Genomic DNA, 24,470 nt, shown 5'->3' with positions numbered 1-24,470 from the left:
TGGGCTGGGGAGCTGCCTTGGCGGGGAAGGGGACCCCAACTTCTGCAGTCGGAGAGGCAGGATCTCGGGTCCGGGGGTCCCGAGCGCCGGCCTCCCCGCAGGACCTGCCGGCGCCCCCCTCCACCCCCAGCCCCACCCCCGGGCGGCGCGCGGGCGCTCCCAGGCGGGGGGCCCGGGCTGGGGCGGCGGCCGGGGCGAACACCCCGCACTTTCCCGACGCCTGGAGAGCCCGGGGCGCGGGCACGACGGCCGCAGCCCGCTCTCCCCCCCGCCCGGGGCCGGGCCACCCGCCCAAGGTCGCGCGGCGGGTCCGGGCCGGCGGGCCGGGTCCCCGGCGCCCGGGGCCGCTAGGTGGGGTGGCAGCGCCGCGCCCGCACCCCGGGGCCCGGGGAGGGGAGCGGGGCCGCGGCGCGCACCCCGAGGGCCGGGCCCGGGTTCGGCGGGGTCTCCCGGCGGCGCCGCGGCCCGAGGCAATCTCGGCCCCGCTCTGGGCCGCGCCGGGGCGGGACCGCTCGGCCGCGCGGAGGGGGCGCGCGAGGACCCGCCCCTCGGGGTTCGCGCCGGACCGCCGGGGACGCCTGCGGGGCGCCGCGGGGTGGGGCCGCCCGGCCCTGCAACTCGAGCCGCCGCCGCCGGTTAAAAATACCCCGGCCCGGCCCTGCCCGCCCGGCCCTGCGCGCCCCGCGTGCCCTTCCCCGGCCGCGCGCCCCGGCCCTGGGGGACACGCCTCGGGCGGACCCGTCCCCTCGCGGGGGGCCGCGCGCTGCGGGGGGCGGGCGGGAGGCGCCGGGAGTGCGAGAGATAGTGGGGAGCGCCGCGATAAGGCGGGGCGCAGAGGAAGCGGTCCGCGAGCCGGAGGGGGCGGGGAGGCGGGGGGCGGGGAGGCGGGGCGGGGGGCCCCGGGGGAGGGCGGGCGGGCGGAGGCTCTTCCTGGTCGGGCCCTGCCCTGCGCTGCCACCGCGAGGGACCGCAGCGCGCCCCGCGAGCGCGCCTCCCCAGGTAAGGAGCCGGGGCGCCGGGCTGCGGCTTCTCCCCCCGCGGGCCCCCCGCGGGCCCCCCTCGGGCCCCGACTCCCCGGCCGAGGGCTCCCCCGGCGCGGCGCGCGGAGCGCCCGGGACGGGGCGGAGGCTCGGGCGGCGGCCAGCCCGGCCCCCCGCGCTGGTGTCTCCTCACCCGTCCCAGGGCCGGGCTGAAGGGGAGGGGACGGGGCCCGGCTGCCCCCGACTTGCCCGGGGAGTGAGATCCAGCCGCCCGGTGTTCTCAGCCCCCAGGCAGGGGCGCGGCGGTGCACAGGAGCTGACAAGTTGGGGGACGGGGTCACGGCCAGACAAAGGGTGGAAGAGGCCTTCCCCGGGGTCCCTCACCTCGCCCACTTCCCCCGGGCTCCGCCCCGCCCCACCTTGCCTAAGGCTGACCCCAGGATTGCCCGCCCAGGACGGCGGGGATCTGGGAAAGGAGAGACGGCAGCTTTGTGAGGGACTAGGAAGCTGGTGGCCGGCACACCTGGGAGCCGGGGAGCCCCTCCTCTGACTCTGGGAGCTTAGGGAGGCACCCAGAGCCCTGAGTTCTGTGAGGGGAGCAGTGTGAGGACACCCCAGACTGGGGAGGGAGGGTGGGCAGGGGCGGCGTTAACCATTGGGAGCCCCATTTCTAGGCCACACGGGCTCCATCTGAGTAGGCGCATCCGTCTGCAGGATGGCGGAGGAGGTGATCACCCCGGTGTACTGCACCGGAGTGTCTGCTCAAGTGCAGAAGCAGCGGGCCAAGGAGCTGGGCCTGGGCCGCCACGAAAACGCCATCAAGTACCTGGGCCAGGATTATGATCAGTTGCGGGCTCAGTGCCTGCAGAGTGGGGCCCTATTCCGCGATGAGGCCTTCCCCCCAATAACCCAGAGCCTGGGCTTCAAGGAGCTGGGCCCCAACTCCTCTAAAACCTATGGCATCAAATGGAAACGTCCTACGGTGAGAGGGGCCACCGGGGTGGGACTAAGTTCCCCTCAGAACCCTCCGGGGTGGAGCGGGAATAGGGCCTGAGGTTCCTAGCTGGGAGTGGGATTTGGGTGGCTGGGTGCCAATTTCTGGAAGGCACAGCCCAAGGACAGGGCTCCGGGTCTCTTGCAGGAGCTGCTCTCAAACCCCCAGTTCATTGTGGATGGAGCCACCCGCACAGACATCTGCCAGGGAGCACTGGGTAGGCCTTCCCGGGTTCCGGGTGTGTTTTCCGTAATGGTTCCCTATGCCCGTTCCTTCTGGCTCTGTCCCAGCCCCTCCCTCCTACAAGCCCAAGCAGGCTCTGGCTGTCGCTGCTGGGGCTGGTTTTCCCAGATTCCTGGGTCTTTTCTCTAGTCTGGGGCACCCCACCCAGGGAAGCCCGGGTTGTCCCCAGTCTGGGCAGTCGTGGGCACCGCCGGGGCAGGCTGGCAAAACCGGCCTGATCTGGGTCCCTCCTGCCGCAGGGGACTGTTGGCTCCTGGCTGCCATCGCCTCCCTCACCCTCAACGATACCCTCTTGCACCGAGTGGTTCCTCACGGTCAGAGCTTCCAGGATGGTTACGCTGGCATCTTCCATTTCCAGGTGAGGAGACCGGTACCCACCTGGGGGCAGAGGGTGGGCAAAGGGACAGAGGGGCAGCAGCAGGCACTGGAGGAGGGGGAACCCAGGGACTCAGGGACCCAGGACACAGTCTGAAGAGTGACTGGGCCACACCCTGCAGGAAGCAGCTCTCCCTTTACAGAATCCTTGACCTCTCCCTGCCCCTCGGGCCGGTCATGTGTGAAACGGTTGGGCAGGTATCCGGCTGGCAGTGTTCCTGGGTGCTTGTGTGTGTCGGGGGGAAAGTGCTTGGGAGAGTGAAAGATCTTTCAGTTATATCCTCTGGGGCGAATTCTTTTCTTCCCCTGAGTCTCAGTTTCTTCATCTGAAAAATAAAGAATAGTTCTGCTGGAGGGGGTCGGGGGAGCAAACAGAGTGGCAAGCGGGGCCACCTTCCCCCAAGGCATCACTCTCCCTGCCCACCCACCCGTATGTCACTCCGCTCTTGGCAGCCTCTTCTCTGACAGAGCCTTGCAGGAAAGACTTACACCAGCCTCTCCTGAGGTTGCTGGCGCACTGCACCCATTTTTCAAATCACACTGATGACTTCTCAACGGGCTGGTATTGGGAGAGACAGCCCAGCACTCTGGTTAAGACCCTCTGGCCCTGAGGCGCCAGCCCTGCCACCCCCCCCACCCCCCCACCCCCGTCTCCCCCCTTTTCCATCTAGTCAGGGGGCCGCTTATCCTACCACCTCCCAGCCTGCCAGGGAGGCTGGCCCGCAGGGGTGTGGCCTCGCCCCCTTCCCCCTCTCCCCCAATCCGCTCCTCTCAGTCCTCGGATTGGCTCGTTCAACACTCCCTCCACAACCCTGCTTTCCCTCGTTATTCTGCACACCCCACCTCCATTATTGCTGGGTTCATTCCAGCCCAGATGCCCGATTCCTATCGCCCTGGGAAACCTGCTGCTCAGGTCCTATCTGAAGCAAACCCTGAAATCGGGGACCCCATCCATCTTGTGGTTGAAGGATTTGGATGCCACATGTTTACTCCACACTCATTTTTTTTTGCTTTTTGAAAGATTTATTTATTTATTTATACAAGCACTGGGTACAGTCAGAAGCGCGGGAGGGCGAGAGAATTCACCAGAGCCAGAGCGGGGAACAGAACAGGCAGACTGACCAAGTACACTGCTGAGGGGAGCAGCAGGCGGCAGGAGAGGTCTGCGCGCCATGCGGGACCCTCCTCCGGTGGCCGGGGAGCAGCCGGGGATCGAACCGGCGCTGCAGAGGCTGCGGGCAACTTCGCAACCCAGTGCTCAACCGCTGCGCCACTGGGGAGGCCCCACACTCAGTTTTCCTATGTATCCCCACATCACTCCCCCTTGGTACACACACCCCGACTTAGAATGGGGAGGGATAGAAATGGGGGCAGGGCCTAAGTGGGGGCTGGTTCTGGGGGACCCCAGGCCCCTGGCATACCAGAAGAGGCACCTCGGTCAGCCTCAGAAATATCCGTAGTGCTGCCCTAAAAACTGTTCTGTCTTGCTCTTGCTTAGTTTTCCAGTGAGGAAGGCACTGCTGTTCCTTTAGTGGGTGGGGAAACTGAGGCCCAGGAGGACAGAGCACTCAGGAGCTTGTATGTAGGTCACGTCATCATAGAACCAGGCGAGGAGTGCGGGGCACAGCTGAGGCTTGAGCCCAGACCTGGGGGACCCCAAGTGGGTACTCACTGTGCTCCCCTTCCCCAGCTGTGGCAGTTTGGGGAGTGGGTGGACGTGGTCGTGGACGACTTGCTGCCCACCAAGGACGGGAAGCTGGTGTTCGTGCACTCCGCCCAGGGCAACGAGTTCTGGAGCGCCCTGCTGGAGAAGGCCTACGCCAAGTGAGTGGGGTCTGGCCTGCGCGCTGCCCTGGGGCTGCGGGGCCTGCTGGTGCTGGGCACTGACTAGCGCCTCCTGCAGGGTGAATGGAAGCTACGAGGCCCTGTCGGGGGGCAGCACCTCGGAAGGCTTTGAGGACTTCACAGGCGGGGTCACCGAGTGGTATGAGCTGCGCAAGGCGCCCAGCGACCTCTACCAAATCATCCTCAAGGCCCTGGAGCGAGGCTCCCTGCTGGGCTGCTCCATCGATGTGAGTGCGCCCAGATCTGCACCCTGAATCTCATCATCCGGTGGGCCCCGCTCCCCACCCAACCCGGACTCACCTCATCCCGGACTTGGGTCCAGACCTCCTTGCTCACCCCGCGCCGGCTCTGAATCCTCATCCAGCCTCGTCCATGGCTTCAGTGCCTCCCTCCTCTCCCCCGGCGTCACCCAATCTTTGAAACCTCTGGCCTGAGAGCTTGTTTTCCCACCTTCCACCATTTCTACCTCACTGCTGCCATCCGTGTCCATCCAGTGTCTGGGTCACCAGCTCAGACCTCAGTGCTCCCGTAGTCCCTGCTCTCACTCCATTCACTCCCGAGACGCCTCCCCAAACCCCCTCATCCTCACTCTCAGACTCCACCTCCAGCGCCACTGCAGTCCTCGGCCTCTTCCCAGTCCCAGCTGACTCCAGCCCGTCCACATCCCTCTTCTCTGCTCAGTGTGTCCCTCCACTTGAGGCCCTCTGTGTGCCTGTGGCTGGGGGTGCTGTGCACTGCTGTACATGCGTGCATACACATGTTCATGGGTCTGGCCAGCTCTGACCAAAAGTGAGGTGCCCAGGCCCCCCCACCAGTGGTAGCATTGGTGGAGTACCCCTATGGCCCCCCTTCTAAGGGCAGCATTTCTGCATGGGGGTGGTAGACTCAGTGGGGTCAGGGTCCATGCCACATGGGGGGCTGTCCAGACCCAAGAGAGCTGGGGCTCCTGATGGGGTGGGAGGTTGACAGGGTCCCTGGGAACCTGGTCCTCGACCACAGCAGGGTCTTCCTGCAGATCTCCAGCGTGCTGGACATGGAGGCCGTCACCTTCAAGAAGCTGGTGAAGGGCCATGCCTACTCCTTGACCGGGGCCAAGCAGGTACCACCCACGTGGGGACCTTCCCTGCTGAGTGACTTCTGCTCCCTTCCTGCCCTTGCATCTCTGGCCTGTGGCCAGGGCAGTGGGAGGGGCTGTCTCTTCCTTAACCTCCTGCAGCACCTCACCTGTCTCTGGGGACTCCCCTGAGCTGTTTATCTTATCCTGCCCTGGTTTCCTGAAGGCTGTGTGTGCAGCTACCTCTCTAGGCAGTACCTTCCAGACAGGCTTCCCCTGACTGGATTTTCCTCGAAAGGCTCAGTGAGGGGGTAATGGCGGGAAGGGGTTTCAGTTCCTGCCAGAGCAAGTGCTAATGGGAGCTCTGGGCAACAGGTGAACTACCAGGGCCAGATGGTGAGCCTGATCCGGATGCGGAACCCCTGGGGTGAAGTGGAGTGGACGGGAGCCTGGAGTGATGGGTGAGGGCCAGTGGACCCTGGCCGGGGGGCCTGTTCAGTGCCGCTGGCATTTCTGCATGGAACTCCACCGCCCTGGGCAGGACTGAGCAGAGGGGCTCACCTCATGTTCCTGGGTCTGGGGGACCACCCTGACAAAGCTCCAGCCTTGGGGCCCCTGCGCCTAGCCTTGACCAGCCTCGGCGTGGCTGACTCAGTCCCTTATACCTCAACCCCAGTGACTGGGATCATGGGCCTTGACATCAATTCTGACCCTGGCAAGGGGAGGCCGGGCTGGGCCAGGCAGGGCAGGGCAGTGCCCAGCAGCCCTTGGTAGCAAACACCCTTCCCCTGTAGCTCCATGGAGTGGAACAAGGTGGACCCTTATGAACGGGAGCAGCTCCGGATCAAGATGGAGGACGGAGAGTTCTGGTGAGCAGCTGCCTCCTTCTCTGGCCCTCCTTGGGCACCTTGCACCCCAGCTCCCCACGCCCATAAACCTAGCCCGTGGAGCACCCCTCCGTGTCCCCTGGGGTCCACGACTCACCCCCACACCTTGATCCCCAGGATGTCGTTCCGAGACTTCATGCGCGAGTTCACGCGGCTGGAGATCTGCAACCTGACCCCCGACGCGCTCAAGAGCCGCAGCGTCCGCAGCTGGAACACCACGCTGTACGAGGGCACCTGGCGGCGGGGCAGCACCGCGGGGGGCTGCCGGAACTACCCAGGTGACCGCCAAGGGCGTTGGGGTGGGGCCGGGCCTGCTGCCTCCTGGCTGAGGCCTGTCTCCTGCCCTCTGAGAGGGGGGTGGTCCTGCCGACCCTCGCAGGCGCCGCTTGGAGGGGCACGCTGTGGACTGTCCCCAGCCCCGCCTGCTGCAGCCTGGGGGCTAAGCCCAGGGTGCTCACTAGGGGCGATGCTGTTACCGTCCAGCACCTCTTGCCATCCCTACTCACCCCTCACCTTCCCTCCTGCCCGCTGTGCTCCTCCTCAGCTTCCTTGGCCTCCTAGAGCCACATGGGTGACTCGGTTCTTCTTGATCCTCAATTCTTGCCCTCCTGGCGCCATTACTCTGCCTCCCTCCGCCTTGCAGAGTCCAGTCTGCTGAACCCGCCTTCTCTCCCCTGCCTTCGCTCCTCACCAGGCCAGACGCACCCTTCCAGGCCTGGCTCTGCCCAGCCGGACCCTCTCCACTGGCCCTGAACCACTGCATGTGCGGGGAGGGAGATCCCGCAGCTGGGGCGTGTTTTCCTGTTCAGTTCTCAGCCCCAAACCTCAGGCCACCCCTTGACACAGCCCCCACGACCCGCTGCTGGTGAGCGCTGCTCTGCGCTTCCCCCGGCTGCCCTCCGCCGCTCATCTGCGGACCTGGGGACCTGGACCTGGGGACCTGGCCATGCGCCTCATTGACAGGCGCCCTGGCGCGTGGACGCCCCTCGCGTCCCCACCTAGACCCCAGCCTGCTTGGACCCGCGCGGGCTTCGCTGCTTTTCCGACTGTGATGGGGGCAGGATTGCCCCTGGGCCTGGGCACACCCCGCTCTTCCTCGCGCCCCTTTTTCCTCACCTTCACCCCTCCCCTCACACCGCTGTGTCTTTATGGAGAACCCCCGTTTTGAAAGAAAGCGACCCTCTTTCGGCCTGGACCCCCACTCGTTTCTCTGCTCCCCTTCCGAGCAGCATCTCCCAGGAATTGCTGCCTTCCTGACTCCTGGCTTCCCCTTGTCACCCGCCCCAGGCCAGCTTGCGCCCCCCTGGAGGCGTCTTCTCCTCTAGGGGCCCTCGGTGTGGACCCTGCCACACCCGCCACTGCCTCTCATCGCAGGCTTCTCAGCGCGGTTCACCGCCCTCTGCTGCTTGTTTGCTTTTTGGAATATTTTTATTGACTTAACAAATGATAATTTCAGGGCCACATCTTCCCTCTGCATTGTATGAGCCTGTCCTCACCGCCCCCACGGAGGTTCTAGTGCCCTTCCCTGTCAGGCTGGGGCCCTTCCCTCGCACCTCCCTGCCCCTCTAGTAATCACTGTAATTTTCTTAGAATCTAAGTGTTATTTTTTTATTTATTAGCTCCATTTGGTTTGGTTATTCATATTCCATATATGAGAGAATTTTTTTTCCAACTTTCTGACTTATTTCATTTGGCATAATCACCTCCAGTTCTACCATGTTGTTGCAAAATTCATCTTTTTTATAGCTGAGTAGTATTCCACTGAGTATATGTACCGTAACTTCTTCATCCAGCCCTCCATCAGCGGGCATTTAGGTTGATTGCATGTCTTAGCTGTTGTGACTAATGCTTCTAGGACTGTAAATCTTCTCAAGTTAGTGTTTTCATATTCTATGGATAAATACTTAGAAGAGCTATTGCTGGCTTCTATAGTTTTTCCTTTTTTAAAATTGGAAGGAATCACCACACGCTTTCCACAGGACCCCCGTCTCTTTGAAAGAATTCTTCTCTCTTGTGGGGAGCCAATTTCTCATGGGGAGCCGATTTCAGTTTTTCCACAAGGAGATAACCACACACAGCGCCCTTGAGACATCCCCTTGCCGTGCGGTGCCTGCTCTGTCATTTCCTCCCCATGGGTGTCTGGGCCGCAGTTCTGTCCCCTGGTCTGTCTCTCTGCCAACAGCACATTGATTTAATTGCTATAGATTTCTAAGTCCTGCTCTTAGACAGAGTGACTTCCTTCCTCAAGAGTCTGTTAGCTCCTCTTGATCTGTTTTTCCATATGAATTTTAGAATCAGTTTCCAAGTTCTGTGGAAAGCCATTATAAGATTTTAATTTGTAATATACTTTGCAATTTGGGGAGAATTGCCATCTTCACAATTTTGAGTCTTATCTTTATTTTGGCCTTTAATAGCTTTCAATAAAATGTTATATTTTCATCATAAAGAGCTTACCCATCGTTTGAGATTTATTCGTAGATCCATTCTCATCGTGTTGCTATTGTAAATAGCATCACTTTTATTTATTTATTTATTTTTAATTAATTTATTTATGCATACAAGAGCTAGGATACAGGCCAGAGATGCAGGGGGTGAGAGGATTCACCAGAGACAGAGTGGGGAGCAGAACAGGCAGATTTACCGACGTACAGCTGAGGGGAGCAGCAGGCAAGTCAGGAGAGGTCTGCTGTGCCATGTGGTAGATCCCTGGCTGGCAGGGGATGGAACTCGTGCTGCAGTGGCTGCAGATAGCTTCTTTGGTTGTGTCTTAACCCCTTGCGCCGCCAAGGAGGTCCCAATAGCATCACTTTTATTCTACATCTCTCAAGTAATAGCTGCTGACGCTGGTGGTTGAGCTTTTAAGTTATTTATATTTGTTAAACTGCGATCAGTTTCAGTGATTTATCTGTATATTCTGTATGTTGGCAGTTGACAATTTGAAAAGACAATGTAGCATCTGTAAATAATGACCCATTTGTTTCCTTTAAGATGTATTTATTTATGTATACAAGTACTGGGGTATAGGCCAGAGGTGTGGGGGATGAGAGGATTCACCAGAGACAGAATGGGGGGCAGAACAGATTTGCTGAAATACACTGCTGAGGGAAGCCGCCAGCGAGACAGGAAAGGTCTGCTGCGCCATGTGGGTCAGCTCCCTGGCCGGGGATGGAACTTGTGCTGCAGTGGCTGCAGATAGCTTAATAGGTTGTGCCTTAACCCCTTGCACCACCAGGGAGGCCCCTGTTTTCTGATTCTTATAACTTTTGTAACATTTTCTTACTTAATATGCTGTTCTGATTGTAGAGTATGTAATGGGAGTGACGGTGGTTTTAACCCTCTCTTTTGTTTTTGATATTTATATTTATGTATTTATGCCTATAAGATCTAGGGCGTAGGCCAGAGGTATGGGGGATCAGAGATTCACCAGAGACAGAGTGGGGAGCAAAACAGGCAGATGTACTAAAATACACTGCTGAGGGAAGCAGCAGGTGCGACAGGAGAGGTCTGCTGCACCATGTGGGTCAGCTCCCTGGCCAGGGATCGAACTCATGTCGCAGTGGCTGGTGACACCTTGATAGCTATTTCTGTGCCACCAGGTAGACCCAGTTTTAACCCTCTCTTAAAGAAAAGCTTTCACTAGTGAATGTCTATTGTAGGTTTCATCACTAAGACTTTTCTACTATTGGGTATTTTTTATGGGTGACTTTTATCAAATTCATGCAGTTTAATGTCATTTGATACTTTTAATTGTATTTGTTATTGCTTTTTTCATTATCTGTTAAAATGGCATATTACACTGATCCCTTTTCTCATGAAATCAACTTTACATACCTGAGCTAAAATCCACAGTTGTGATGTAACTTTTTTATACAGTAATTTTACATGCAAGTTCATGAGTGAGATCTCTGCCTGTCATTTTCCATTGACATACTGACTGTGTCTGGTTTTGATATTGGTGCCATGTCTGGCTTGCATAGTAGCTTGGGAAGTGTTTTCTCTTTTCTCTTTTTCTATAAGAGTTTGCATAAATGGACATGATCGGTCACGTGCATGTTTGGTAGAACTGGTCTGTAAAGCTGCCCGACTTGTTCTTTTCTTCGTATGAAGATTAACTATTGATATTGAATGTGTTTAATGGTGATAGGGTTATTCGGGGCCTCTGTTTGTTCCTGAGCCTGTTTTTGATAAGCTGTGTTTTCTAGGATTTTTTTTGCCTATCATTTGTTTTCAAAATTATTAGCATAAATTTCTCCTTAATGTATTCTAATGACTCATCTGTAAGATAGTCCACCTTTTAGTCACATTGCACTGCCTCTTCGATCTTATCCTGGGAGAGATGCGTCAGTATTCATCTTGATGGAGAAGTGACTCTGTAGCTGCTTTTTGTTTGTTTGTGTTTTCATTATGATGCTTTATTTTTTATATCAATTTATTTTATTTTTTTACATCACTGTTCATTTTTAAACAATATTTGCTTCCCCCCACCCCCTCAGGTGTAGTCCCCACAGAGTTTCCTTCCCCAAGGCACCCGTGCGCCATCACCTCAGTCCCTGGGCTCCTCCCTCCCGCCCTCTGGTCTCTCTCCCACTTCCTCCCCTGCAGGATGTCTCTGGTTTATAATTGTGCGGTTTTGCTTTGTTGTGTTTTGTACTGTTATTATTTTTCACACTGATGTCTTATTTGGTTCCCCTGTATTCCTGCTATAAGTGAAACCATCCGATATTTTTCTTTTTCCTTCTGGCTTATTTCACTGAGCATCATTCCTTCTAGCTCCATCCACATTGCTGCGAATGGCATGAGTTTATCTTTTTTGATTGCTGAATAATATTCCATTGTGTATATATGCCACATCTTCTTGATCCAGTCATCTATTTTTGGGCATTTGGGTTGTTTCCAGGTTTTGCCTATTGTAAATAGTGCTGCAATAACATAGGTGTGCAATGTGGCTGCTTTGTATAGTGTTTTGTTATATTAATATCTTTGCTTTTCTATTAATTATCTTTTATTCTGCATTCTTTGGATTTATTTTTAGATCTTATTTTATGCCTTCTTAGATTAGATGTTATTTTATTAATTTTGGTGGGGGTTTTGTATGTAAGCACTTAAGGCAATATATGTCCCTCAAAGTGTATGTTAATTGAGTTACACAATTCTGAAACATAATGTTTTTAAGAATTGTGATGTAATCCACACACCACAAAATTTGCATTTCAATGTGTAAAACTTAGTGGTTTTTAGCTTATTGACAATGTGGTAAAATATTATCATTATTCAATTCCAGGACATTGTCACTACTTCCAAGTAACCCCGTCAGCCATTAGTAGTCACCCCCTAGCCTCTTCCCTTTCTCAGCCCCGGCAACCTCTACTATCATTTATGTCTCTATAGATTTGCCTGTGCTGGACATATCAAATTAACAGAATCACACAACATGTGGCCTGGCTTCCATCCTCAGCTTTTTCAGAATTCACCCCTCTGTAGATGTACTACATTATGCTTATTTATTAGCTGATAGATTGTTTCCAGCTTGGGATCATTGTGACTGATGCTGCTGTGAATATTCCTGTGTGTGTGTGTGTGTGTGTGTTTCTATCAGAATATACTCTGGGCTCTAGAAGTAGGATTGAAATTGTTGGGTTATATGTTAGCTCCATATTAAATTTTTGAGGACCAACCAACTGCCTTCTAAAGCACAGTACCATCTAATCTTCCCATTTGTGATGTAGAAGATCCCAGTTCCTCTGTTTCCTCCTCAACATTGGTGGTTTTTGCCCATCTTTGATTGTAGCCATCTTAATGGGTGTCAAGTGGCATCTCATTGAAATTTTGATTTGCATTTCCCTAGTAACTAATATGTTGAGTATTTTTTTACTGTATTTATTGGCCAATTGTACATTTTTGGAGGGAGTGTCTATTCAAATAGTTCATTTTTAGATCAGGTTGTCTTTTTAGGATTACGCTGTAAGTGTTCTTTACATATTCTCGATATGATCTTTATGGGATAGATGGTTTGTATCTATTTTCTTCCATTCTGCAGATTGTCTTCATTTTCTTGAGTGCCCTTTGAAGTATGGAAGTCTTTCTTTTGTTCTTCTTGCCTTCAGTGTCATATCTAATAATCTATTACCAGTCAAAATTCATGAACATTTATCTCTCTGTTTTCTTGTGTGATTATAGTTTTAGTTCTTGAATTTAGGTCATTGGTTCATTTTGAGTTAATTCTGATATGTATGAGGGAGGTGTCCAATTTAAATTTTTTTTACATCTGGAAATTCAGGTGTCCCAGCATCATCTGTCAAAAAAATAATCATTTTCCCATTGAGTGGTCTTGGCACCCGTGTCAAAAATCCATGTATGGGTTGTGTTGATTTTGGACTATCAATTCTATTCTTCCAGTCTGTAAGTCTAGTCTTATTCCAGTAACACACTGTTTTGAGTATTGTAACTTTTGCAAACAATTTTGAACAGCAGACATATTTCCTGATTTCCAAACTTACTTATAACATTAAAAAAAATCTTTAGGGCCTCCCCGGTGTCGCAGAAGTTGAGCGCTGGGCTGCCTGCAGCCTCTGCAGCGCCGGTTCGATCCCCGGCCGCCGGCGAGGGTTCCACATGGCGCGCAGACCTCTTCTGCCCCCCACTGCTCCCCTCAGCAGTATACTTCGGTCCTTCTGCCTGTTCTGCTCCCCGCTCTGGCTCTCACCTTCCCGTGCTTCTGACTGTACCCAGTGCTTGTATTAAAAAAAAAAAAAAAAAAAAAAAAAACTTTAGCCAACTGAACAAGAAAAAAAGACCAAAGACTAGAATTACTAAACTCAGAAATTAAACTGAGAGAGCATTACAACCACTAACAGAAACCAAAGGATTTTAAGAAAATACTATGAATATTTGTATGCCAACAAATGAGATAACCTAGATCAATACACAATTCTTAGAAATAAACATACTAAAATTGACTCAAGGAAGAAAATCTGAATAGACCTATACAAGTAAAAGACTGAATTAATTCAAAACCCTTCCAGGTATAACCTCTTCATATTACTTTATTATTCACTTCTCACTTAATTTTCTTGTGGTCAGAATATATGATCATAGCTTTGAAATGAACAGAAACTGACACTGGAAATCCACATGGTGAATTTCCATGTGTTCTGGGAAAAAAATGTCTCAAACATATATCATTTGCTGTATACCACACACCACTCTAAATACTTTATTTTATTTATTTTATTTTTTAAAGATTTATGTATTTATACAAGAACTGGGGTACAGGGTACAGATGTGCGGGAGGGTGAGAGGATTCACCAGAGACAGAGAGGGGAACAGAACAGGCAGACTGACGAAATACACTGCTAAGGGGAGCAGCGGGCAAGACAGAAGAGATCTGCTGTGCCATATGTGGGTCATCTCCCTGGCCAGGGGGCCAGGGATCGAACTCAGGCTATAGCAGTGAAATCACTGAGACTGAACCCCTAGGCCACCAGGGGGTCCACCAAAATTGTATTCTTTGATTGGAAAGCTTAATGCATTTATACTCTCACAGTGATTACTGATATATTTACATTTGTTTCAGCATACTTATTGTGCATTTTCTGTGTATATTTCCTGTTATGCTTTGTTTTGGATTGAGGTGTTGTTTTTTTTCCCTTTTCTCTCTACTGGTTTTTCCCTCTGAGTTTGGAAGACATAAAAGCTCACTTACATTCTTAAGTTGGGCCTCCCTGGTGGCGCAGGCAGTTGAGTACAGTGTTGTGAAGCTGTCCGCAGCCTCTGCAGTGCCGGTTCGATCCCGGCTGGCTGGGAAGATACTCACATGGTGCGGCAGACCCTCCTGTCTTGCCCGCTGCTCCCCTCAGTATTTCGTCAGTCTGCCTGTTGTGTTCCCCACTCTGTCTCTGGTGAATCCTCTCACCCTCCCGCACATCTGGCCTGTACTCCGGTTTTTGTATGCATGAATAAATAAATCTTGGAGGAAAAAATAAATTCTAAAGTTGGTTGATCAGTATCTTTACACATAATAATGGTATTTTTGCTCACTATTCTCAAGCTTTCATCTGAGATCATTTTCATTTGCCTGAGATACATCCTTTTATGTATTTTTTAGTGCGGGTGTTTTGGTGACACATTTTCTCAGTATTTGTGTAAATGCCTTTATACTGTGTTCACTCCTGGCCAGCTCCTGGATATAGAATTCTAGATTGACATTACTCTCCTCCCACTGAAGATTCTATTAGTGTTTATTCTGCTTCTGTTGTTGCTGTTCAAGTCAAGAATTTGTCTGTGCGCTGACACTCTAAAATGATTTGTCTTTTCTGTCATCTATGATTGGATTTCTTTGGCATGCTACAATTCCATCAGGATATGTTCAGGTTTTTGCCAAGAGGGTTGTTCAGGTGAATCATCAAACTACCAGAAAAGCAAGTCCCTCCATCAGACCCCATTGTCTTCTCTCCTCTTCTAAGCCACGCCACCTGGCAGCTCCAGCCACCTCCTCCTTTTAAAATCCTGATGCAGGGCCTCCCCGGTGGCACAGCGGTTGAGCGCTCGGTTGCGAAGCTGCCCGCAGCCTCTGCAGCGCCGGTTCGGCCCCTGGCTGCTCTCCGGTCACCGGAGGAGGGTCCCACATGGCGCGCAGACCTCTCCTGCCGCCCGCTGCTCCCCTCAGCAGTGTACCCCGGTCCTTCTGCCTGCTCTGCTCCCCGCTCTGGCTCTGGTGAATTCTCTCACCCTCCTGCGCTTCTGACTGTACCCAGTGCTTGTATAAACAAAACAAGCAAACTAAATAAATAAATAAATAAACAAAACATGACTCTATAAAATAAAAATAAAAAATAATAAATAAATAAATAAAATCCTGATGCATCCGCATCCTGCAGACCAGTCAGAAGGTTCTTTCCTCTGTGGTTAACCCACAGGCTTTACAGACCCGGCACCCCAACCTCTGCCACGGATCCTCCTGCTTACTGGGCCCCAGCCTCATTCCACGGGCTGTCCCCCGCCATGTGCTGTCCCCCCGATGTGCAGGGCTCTGGGTTCTCCCTCTACTTGTCTCCTTCTTCCACTTTGGGTGTCAACTCAAATATCACCTCAAAGACAGTGCCCTGACCACCTCTCGCCCCAGTGTTCTTGCAGTTGTTCTGGTATTAACCCGACCTGCTCATCGCTCTGGAATGTTAGCCCGTGAGGGCGGGACCGGGTGTGTCTGTCCCTTGGAGTCATATTTGCTAAATGAATGAATGAATGAATGAGTGGACATGGGGGAGGGGAAAGCTTGGGGTCTGGTCAGCTCTGACCCTAGTCTGATGCCCGTCTCCCCGCCTCCTGCAGCCACCTTCTGGGTGAACCCGCAGTTCAAGATCCGGCTGGAGGAGGTGGATGATGAGAACGATGACTACGGGGGCCGCGAGTCCGGCTGCAGCTTCGTGCTCGCCCTTATGCAGAAGCACCGCCGGCGCGAGCGCCGTTTCGGCCGCGACATGGAGACCATCGGCTTCGCGGTCTATGAGGTGAGTGGCGGGGGGAGGTGAGTGGGTGGAGGTGAGCGGGCGGGCGGGGCGGAGGTGAGCAGCGCAGCTGGCGGAGGTGAGCGTTAGGTGGAGGTGAGCGGCAGGTGGAGGTGAGCGGGCAGGCGGAAGCGAGCGGGCGGGTGGAGGTGAGTGGGGGGGGGCAGAGGTGAGCTGGCGGACCTGTGCAGATAGCCCCGGCGTCCCCACCCACCGCGGGCCATCTCCGCTTAGGGGCGCGAGAGGACGCCGCCGGGTCGCAGGTGTGAGACCTAAAATTCACCCTTAGATGTTCCGGGGAGAGGGAAAGGTGTGGGATTTGCACATCCTGAGCGCGGGAAGGCCGCTCCCGGAAGGGGCAGCTGGCTTAGCTGGCACCAAGGTGGTTTGTTTTGTTGAAACTCTTTTTACAGCTTGATGTTTTATTTATTTATTTATTTTGGGGGTTAAAATTTTTTTCCCCAAGATTTATTTATTTATTTATTTATTTATTTATTTATTTATTTATTTATTTATTTATGCAAGCACTGGGTACAGTCAGAAGCGCAGGAGGGTGAGAGGATTCACCAGAGCCAGAGAGGGGAACAGAACAGGCAGACTGAAGAAAGACACTGCTGAGGGGAGCAGCAGGCGAGACAGGAGAGGTCTGTCGGGCCATGTGGGACCCTCACCAGTGGCTGGGGATTGAACCGGCGCTGCAGAGGCTGCAGACAGCTTCGCAGCCCAGCGCTCAACCGCTGCGCCACCAGGGGAGGCCCAGCTTGATGTTTTAGTTGTTATCTATTGGCTTATTTGTAACCTACTTTGGAAATTGTTCATTTTTTTTTTCATTTTTGCATAGAATTTCTGGGGTGTAGGGGTGCAGGGGGTGAGAGGATTCGCCAGAGACAGAGGGGGGAAACAAAACATGCTCAACTTCATTAATCAGTGGGCTGCCGGCTGCCCTGGCGCGGTGAGCTCCCTGTCTGGTGTGTGCGCAGAGGTCATTGCTGCCGCCTTCACTTACTGTGTTCAACACAGGGACAGAAAATTCTGGACTTTCCTGGCAGCCCCAGGCGTGCCCCATGCCCTGAATCCTAGACAGCAAATTGTTGTGGACACTCTAGTTAACTGTCCCCCTGGGCTGTCCTGAGGGCTGAGACCCAGGGCATTCCAGGGATGAAGGGGAACCTGGCTCCCCCCCACTCCCCACACTCTAGGATCTTGGGGACCCCCCTGGCATGTGAGGACAGTTTTGGGTCACCACTGACCCCAAGTCCAGGGTCTGGCCTCCTAGTTTCTGCATCCCACCATCCTCATCTTGAGAACTCGGGACCCTGCTCAGCACACACCTCATCCCCGCTCCTGCAGCAGCACCCCTCTGACGACCCCTCCTCTCTTACAGGTCCCTCCAGAGGTAGGTGTGGCACCTGACTCATCTGGATTTACAAACCCCGGAACACATGTGGCCTGACGGTGCCCAGAGGGGAGCAGGGCGGCCACCACCCACACCTACAGGGCTAGGGAGTCACCAGGGTTTAGCTGCTCACGGGACTCCCCGCCCACCATTCAGCGGGAGAGCAAATTGCTCCTCTGAGGGTCAGAGCAGGTGATAAGTGAGGGGCTGGATTTGAACCTTGGTTCCGCGGGGAAGCAGCAGGCTCTTCCTGTCTGTGCCGGGGAAGCACTGGCTGGGCATTGAGGAGGGGCAGGGGCCGGGGAATCAGCCAGGGGCTGGGTGGTGGACAGGAGCAAGTGGCTGTGGGAGCGCCCCCTAGGGCGGCCTGGGTGTTACCTGAGGTGCCCAATGGACTCTGACGGCGAGGAAGCTCCCGGCCACACTAAGGAGAATGTGGTTTCAGTGGGGCTGGAGCATCTCCTCTCCTCCACCCCGTGCTGAGGCTCGTCACCCCAGTTCACAAGATGGGGAAACCCAAACCGAATGATTTGTAGAGTGACTGCCCCGACCTGCTCGCCAGGAGCCTGGGGCCTGGTCTGGGGGTGCTCCTGAGCGAGGGCTCCTCCTGTCCTCCTCCAGCTGGTGGGCCGACCGGCCGTGCACCTCAAGCGTGACTTCTTCCTGGCCAACTCCTCGCGGGCGCGCTCCGAGCAGTTCATCAACCTGCGGGAGGTCAGCACCCGCTTCCGCCTGCCCCCCGGGGAGTACGTGGTGGTCCCCTCCACCTTCGAGCCCAACAAGGAGGGCGACTTCGTGCTGCGCTTCTTCTCGGAGAAGAAGGCCGGGACCCAGTGAGTCGAGGGCTCTCCCCACCCCCAACCTTGCCCTGCCCTCCCTCGCAGCCCCTGCCCCTCTCACTGACCCTCTCCACCCCCACCCCTGCAGGGAGCTGGATGACCAGATCCAGGCCAACCTGCCAGATGAGGTGTGTGCCCTGCCCCTACCAGGTGCCTGTCCCCTCCCTGCATGGTGCCTGTCCCTGGACTCTGGCTGGCCCGGCAGAACCCTCCTGGCTGGAGCCATAAGTGTAACACTCATCCTTTGCCCAGCACTCTACAGTTTGCAAAGGACTTCTGGCGATAACGGTGCAGTCTCGTTCTCTGTCCCGTCCTGCTGGACTCTTTATCTGTGTCATACCATTTCCTCCACAACCGCCCTGTGGGGGTGTCCCATCTCCCCTCTCAACGAAGCCTCAGTTGAGAGGTTCAGGAAGTGGGCCAGGGTCAGGCAGGGGCCCAGGTCTCACCTTTCAGCACTGAGCCAAACCGCACCCTCCTTCAGCCCCGCGTCCGCGGCCTGGGGTAGAGTGGGGTGGAGGTTCCCTTTTGACGATGAGAACCGAAGAAAGGTGGCTCCACCCCCCACCCCTGGGGCACCCTCCCTGCAGGGGTGGGAAGGGCGGAGGCGCCCTAACCTGCCCCTCCCCCTGCATCCAGCGCGTGCTCTCAGAGGAGGAGATTGATGACAACTTCAAGACCCTCTTCAGACAACTGGCAGGGGAGGTAGGTCGCGGTGCAGCCGGTGGCAGGGTGTGCTGGGGCACCGAGGGGCCCTTCCCCAGCGTGGGCCCTCCATCTCCCTCTTCCCCAGGACCTGGAGATCAGCGTCAAGGAGCTGCAAACCATCCTGAACAGGATCATCAGCAAACGTGGGCATCCCCGCGGGCTGCTTTCCACCCCTGCCCGCCCCATTCCCTTCAAACTCCAGAACCCAGCTTTGCGCTCACACTGAGCCCATCCCCCCACACTGATGTCCCGGGAGGGCCGCCTTCCCGAGTCCTGCCCACCCCCTTCTCCTCCAAACACCTCGCTAGCCTCGCGGGGCCATCCCCCTTGCTCGCGCTCAGTGCCCAGCGTGATGGGCAGCGTGGCCCTGCTGCCCTGGCTGGGCCGACCCACAGCACCAGCGCCAAGACGCAGGCTCCCCTCCCTGCCAAAGGCACCCTGCAGCCCCAGCTCCGAGTGCGTCCCCTCCTCCATGTGCAGCTGAAGGCAGCACCCCCAGCTTTCCCTGTGCCCCCACCCCCGCCTCGGCAGCACCCAGCGTCCCCTGCACCTCCTGCCGCTTCCTGCCTCCGCCCTCTGCCCCCTGCCCTCTGCCTTCCGGCCACGCTGCTCCATCGTCCCAGATCCCCTCTCCTCAGCCTCCTGCCCCCAGCCAGCCCACCGCTGCCGGTGCACCCTCGCCCCGTGTTTCCGCTGCATCTCCTTCCCTGGGGCGAGCACAGCACCCCGTTCACTTCCCTCTGGTCCAGTCGCGGTGTTGGCTGCGGAGACTCCAGCTTGAGCGCTCAAGCATTGGGCTGTTTCTTCCCGATGACACGAACACTGCACGCCCCCGCGCCGCTCAAGCTGACACGCGGGGTGGGCAGGGACTGCCTCTCCACCGCCACCCCCCCCGCCCCGCACCCACCCCCCAGCACAGGGCTGTGGCTGGAGCTGCGGCTTTTCTTGCAGACAAGGACCTGCGCACCAGCGGCTTCAGCACGGAGTCCTGCCGCAGCATGGTCAACCTCATGGACGTATCCTTCTGCCGTGCACCCCTCGGCACGGGGTGGGGTGCAGGGAGGGCGCGCGACCTGGCCTGGGAACAGCCCAGAGAAGCCATGAAGCTCTGCTCAGGGACGGACTGGCATCCACTCAGTGCCTGCCTCGGTGGGGAGAGTGAGGCCCATGAGAGGTGGAGCAGAGCCCAGTGACCCCCAGACTGGCGATTCCCCTCACCCCTGCCCGCCCCGTTCAGAGAAGCTGGCTCCTGCCCCCCTGCCCCTCCAGCTGCTCTTGGCGTGGGACTCCCAGCTCCCCTTCATTCACCCTCACCCCTGCCCTGTTTAAGCTGTGGAGTTTCCTTAATGGTCGCCCAGCGCGATGGCAACGGGAAGCTGGGCCTGGTGGAGTTCAACATCCTGTGGAACCGCATCCGCAATTACCTGGTAGGTGGGCGCTGCTGGCAGCCCAGCCTCCTCCGGGGTCCCGTGGGCCTGTACCGTGGGCTCTCAGGCCAGCAGTGTGGACCAGCCCCCCCCCCCATCTACCCGTCACCTATTCTGGCCACCAACCCACCTTTTCCGCTTCTCCCTAACCCCCTCAACTACCCTCCCCCTGGGGGCACAGGGAGGGCTGGATACCCCTCTCCAGCCCTTACGCTCTGCACCTCCCAGGCCATCTTCAGGCAGTTTGACCTGGACAAGTCGGGCAGCATGAGTGCCTACGAGATGCGGATGGCCATCGAGGCCGCAGGTGAGGCTGAAGGCTGCCAGTGACCACTCCCCACCCCCCACCCTGGTCTCTGGGCTGATGAGGGCCGTGGGGGGGATGGGGTGATAGCCACATTGCATTTCCCCAGTGGTTCCTGAGCTAAGTGATTTCTCAGCTTTTTCCTTTGTCCTTCCTGCTACCTAACAAGGACAGGGGCTATCCCTGTGTGGCTCAGAGAGGGAAAGTGAGTGGTTTCAGGTCACACAGCCAGAGAGGGGCGCAGCCAGACTCCACAGCCTTAGGAGGGAGGGCCCCCACAGTCCCACATCACAGTAGAACCAGTGTTCACAACAAATGGCACTGGACCCCACTGCTGCTCCCGCTTCCCTGGACAGTCGGGGCCTGCAGGCCCGGTGGGCCCTGCCCTTGCTGGCCCAGCCCTGCCCCCCAAGTGGCTGACCCTCCCAGGAGTCTGCAGGGCCTGAGCCACAGGCCCACCCCGTCCCCTGGGCCGGGCCGCACCTCCCCGGTCCTCACTTACTCCCTGGCCAGGCTTCAAGCTCAACAAGAAGCTGTATGAGCTCATCATCACACGCTATTCGGAGCCCGACCTGGCCGTGGACTTTGACAACTTCGTGTGCTGCCTTGTGCGGCTGGAGACCATGTTCCGTGAGTGTCCCCTCTCCCTGCAGCTGTGCCTGCGCCGCGTCCCTCGTCAGCCACCCACATCCCTGGGCCACGTCCAGAGACTGGGGATGGGTGCCTCTGCCTGGCACCGGAAGACTGAGGGCCAGGACCCAGGGATGGGGGGTGGGCGCTCTCAGTCAGCAGGGGTGCCACCTCCAGGCTGCTGTGGCTTGGGGTGCTGTGGGAAGGAAGGGGGAGGTGGTAGGTAGTGGGCCAGCGCCGGCCATGTATGCACACCCCACAGCTCTCCCACCATGGGGTCCTTTTTAACACACAGGGTTTTTCAAAGCTCTGGACACAGATCTGGATGGAGTGGTGACCTTTGACTTGTTTAAGGTAGGAACTGCCCTGGGCAGGGGCAGGGGCTTTCTGAGCCTCCTGGGGGATCCACTCCAGATGGCCGGGCCGCCTGAACCCTGGCAGGACTGGTGGGGATGGCAGGGTCCTGGGAAGGGAGGGCAGCGGGTCAAGGTGCTCCCGGAACAAGAAGGTCCCTCTCCCACCTGTTCTAAGGGGGCGAGGACGGGCTTGGGGTTCTGTTGCCCCTGCTGATCCCTCTCTCCACTTGGCAGTGGTTACAGCTGACCATGTTTGCATAAGGGAGCTCGGTCCCCCCAGCTGTCTCCTGGCCCTCTCCTCGTCTGCCACGCCATGCCTTTGCCCAGCCACAGCAGGCCACGCCAGCTGCAAGTGCCTTCCTCCGAGTGGGAGGCAGCCTCGTCCTCCTGTCCCCTCCCCTCCCTGCTGCCACAGTCATCAGCTCTGGACAGAGATGGACTCAGAGGGACTAAGTCCATGGGCTCAGATGGACTCCCTGGCCCAGCCATTACCATGCTGGGGAGGCAGCTTTTGCCTGTTCTTGCCTCAGGATGGGGCTCCCGAAAGAGCTGAGAGCCCCGGGCACTGGCATCTCGATGTGTCACCTGTCCTCACTCCAGCGGCCACTCTCCTGGCCTCACCTGCTGACTGTCAACCATAACCACTAGCTCTGCAGCGTCTACCACCTGGATGTGCCGAGCCCCCTCTCCTATGCCCTCCCAGGTTCCAAACGCCTGCCCCTTCTCTTGCGGAAGCCAGTGCCCGTCTGCCCACGGCCTGCCTCCCCATCTTGCCCGGGTGCCGACCAAGAAGCAGGGCCAGGGCCAGGCCTTCCCTCTTGTCCACTTCCTTCCCCTTTTTTATATTGGTGATATTAAAAGGGACTCTTCAGGGACTGGTGCACCAGTTATGGGGGTGCAAGAAGCACCTGGTTGTGGGATGGGAGGGTCTCATTTCCATTCAGAGAAACCCCAAATAATAAAGGGAAAGACCACACTTCTGTTTCTGGTGTGTGCTTCTCCCCAAACCTGCTGCCCCAGTAGACACCAGCAGCTCGGCCTCCCCTGCCCGCCAACCCCCTCTGTCCTCATCACCCTGGGGCGATGTGCTGGGAAGTGGCTCTGGGAGGTCAGGGACAATGGGCTCTGGGCCCGGCTGCAGGGACTGGACTGCGCTGCTGAGGCCACGTGGCCCTGCCACCCCTGCACCCCCCCTTGCGGCCCAGAGGCGTGACCTCTGGCTTCTTGCACACTCCCACTGAAACCCAAACCTCTACTTACACAAACCAGACCCCCCAGGAAGTTCCCCACAGCAGAGTCTCCTCAGGTCCCCGGGGTGGGTGTGGGGGGCTGTTCTGTAACCCACGCACCTGCAGCTTATGTAAGTGTCTCCAGCCCTGGAGCCGGCCTTTTCTTACCAGAGATAAGACTGAGGGGAGGGGAGAGAGGACATGATGGGGGGAGGGGAGCCCAAACTGAGGCAGCACCTTCAGAGCAAAGATTGCAGAAGCCCAGGTGGGGGTGTGGGTGGGGGTGCTAGGGGAGCCCCTAGTGCAACTGTCTGGACGCTGCCTGCCATGCGTTCTGGTTCGGGCTGTCCTGGGCCTGCATTTGCCTTCAGGAGGCAGGGCCTGCTGGGCCTGGGGGTTGGCAGGGGTGGGGGGAACATAGTAATAGGAGCAATGTCACATCAGGGAGCTGGACCCTTTTGTGCGGCTGGGGCGGGTGGGTGAGTGTGGGGACTTCAGCCTTCTTTGTGTTGGGTTTTGTTGGACAAGAGGTCGGCATGGACCTGAATCTAAATGGTCTGGGGACCCCACCACCCCCGACTCTGAGGCCGAGCGCTGGGGCAGAGGGGCAGGGGAGAGCCGCCTTCCTCCTAGGTGGGCATTTTTTTTTTTTTATAAAGTTTTTTTTTTTTTTTTTTTTAAATAGAGGCATGCTTTATTTATTTATTTGTTTGTTTGTTTGTTTTGTTTATACATGCACTGGGTACAGTCAGAAGCGCGGGAGGGTGAGAGAATTCACCAGAGCCAGAGCGGGGAGCAGAGCAGGCAGAAGGACCGAAGTACACTGCTGAGGGGAGCAGCGGGCGGCAGGAGAGGTCTGCGCACCATGTGGGACCCTCCTCCAGTGGCCGGGGAGCAGCCGGGGATCGAACCGGCGCCGCAGAGGCTGCGGGCAGCTTCGCAACCCAGCGCTCAACCGCTGCGCCACCGGGGAGGCCCCTAGGTGGGCATTTTTAAAGGACTTTTTCCGGGTGTCTCCTGAGAAGTCTGTTATTTGCGGGGGGAGTAGGGGCAAGCAGCCATCATCACCAGCACCCCCTTATCTATCTGTCCTCACATCATTTTAGGCTCCAGACTAGATCTAGGGCCTGGCGCTGGGGACGGCGGCCCGCGCGCTGGGCTGCCTCACGGTCTCAGCCCCGGGCAGGGGCCGGGTGAAGGTGCCACTTCGGGTGGGGTCCCTGTGGAAGACCGTGGGCAGGGTGGCTGGGCCTGCAGAGCTGGGTAGTGGGCTGTGAGGGGCTCTGGGGCGCCTCCCTTTTCTTTTTTCTTTTTCTTTTTTTTTTAATAGAGGCATGTTTTCATTTATTTATTTATTTGTTTGTTTGTTTATACAAGCACTGGGTACAGTCAGAAGCGCGGGAGGGAGGGTGAGAGAATTCACCAGAGCCAGAGTGGGGAGCAGAGCAGGCAGAAGGACCGAAGGACACTGCTGAGGGGAGCAGCGGGCGGCAGGAGAGGTCTGCGCGCCATGTGGGACCCTGCTCTGGTGGTCGGGGAGCAGCCGGGGATTGAACCGGCCGCAGAGGCCGTGGGTAGCTTCGCAACCCAGCGCTCAACCGCTGCGCCACCGGGGAGCCCTTTTCTGCCTTGAGATTGAGAGCTATGAAGAGGAAGGGCTTGGAAGGCGGGGGAGCCCTGCCGAATTGGGGACACCCGAG

At 56.6% G+C, this 24,470-nt stretch overlaps 1 protein-coding gene across 2 annotated transcripts; it reads left to right on the top strand.

The window, feature by feature from the left end:
- Positions 1-1,695: 1,695 nt before the first annotated feature.
- CAPN1 (calpain 1) lies at positions 1,696-21,849 on the top strand (the record flags this gene model as incomplete). 2 transcript variants are annotated; one of them, XM_084228782.1, is made up of 21 exons in its annotated part: positions 1,696-1,962; positions 2,122-2,191; positions 2,457-2,575; positions 4,283-4,416; positions 4,496-4,664; positions 5,453-5,536; positions 5,867-5,952; positions 6,286-6,360; positions 6,496-6,656; positions 15,706-15,884; positions 17,266-17,277; positions 17,899-18,110; positions 18,205-18,244; positions 18,756-18,821; positions 18,910-18,967; positions 19,776-19,840; positions 20,183-20,251; positions 20,480-20,558; positions 21,069-21,185; positions 21,481-21,539; positions 21,776-21,849. In XM_084228782.1, the coding sequence occupies 21 exons, from the start codon at positions 1,696-1,698 to the stop codon at positions 21,800-21,802; spliced, it is 2,148 nt and encodes a 715-aa protein (XP_084084908.1). In that variant the 3' UTR covers positions 21,803-21,849. The 2 variants fall into 2 exon arrangements, with proteins under 2 accessions (XP_084084908.1, XP_084084907.1); XM_084228781.1 differs by lacking the exon at positions 17,266-17,277.
- Between the last annotated feature and the right edge of the window lie 2,621 nt (positions 21,850-24,470).

The sequence above is a fragment of the Talpa europaea genome (assembly GCF_964194135.1).
Source record: "Talpa europaea genome assembly, chromosome: 1".
NCBI lineage: Eukaryota > Metazoa > Chordata > Mammalia > Eulipotyphla > Talpidae > Talpa > Talpa europaea.
The sequence above is the reverse complement of the archived record's forward strand: the minus strand, read 5'-3'. Positions and strand labels throughout refer to the sequence as shown.